Source organism: Cariama cristata, unplaced genomic scaffold (genome assembly GCF_000690535.1).
Source record: "Cariama cristata isolate BGI_N322 unplaced genomic scaffold, ASM69053v1 scaffold35045, whole genome shotgun sequence".
Taxonomy (NCBI): Eukaryota; Metazoa; Chordata; class Aves; order Cariamiformes; family Cariamidae; genus Cariama; species Cariama cristata.
In genome coordinates, this window is record NW_009619876.1 from 1 (window position 1) to 329 (window position 329).

At 43.8% G+C, this 329-nt stretch overlaps 1 protein-coding gene across 1 annotated transcript in view; it reads left to right on the forward strand.

Annotated features, from left to right (window-relative positions):
* Positions 1–59: 59 nt before the first annotated feature.
* The window catches only part of LOC104162641 (sodium- and chloride-dependent glycine transporter 2-like), a gene marked incomplete at both ends in the record, with an annotated part of 6,361 nt that continues 6,091 nt past the window's right edge, over positions 60–329 (forward strand). The window contains one exon of the mRNA XM_009701418.1: positions 60–233. Coding sequence (XP_009699720.1) covers positions 60–233 — 174 coding nt within the window. The remainder of the gene's footprint in view (positions 234–329) is intronic.

Consider the following 329-nt stretch of genomic DNA (forward strand, 5'->3'; position numbering starts at 1 on the left):
CCTCTCCTCCGCCTGCGAGTAATGACATTATTCCCCTCTCTCCCTCTCCTTTCTTGCAGGCTGTGGCATTGCAATGCTGATCATCTCGGTTCTAATAGCCATATATTACAATATTATCCTGTGCTACACACTTTTCTACCTTTTTGCGTCCTTTGTACCTGTGCTCCCTTGGGCTTCTTGTAACAACCCGTGGAACACGCCAGACTGTAAAGATAAAAACAAACTTTTGTTAGGTAAGTTGAGACAAGATGGGTTTTTTCCCTTTTTTTTTTTTTTTTTTTTTTTTTTTTTTTCCCGGTGGGGGGAGGGGGGGGGTTTCCAGGGCCTTC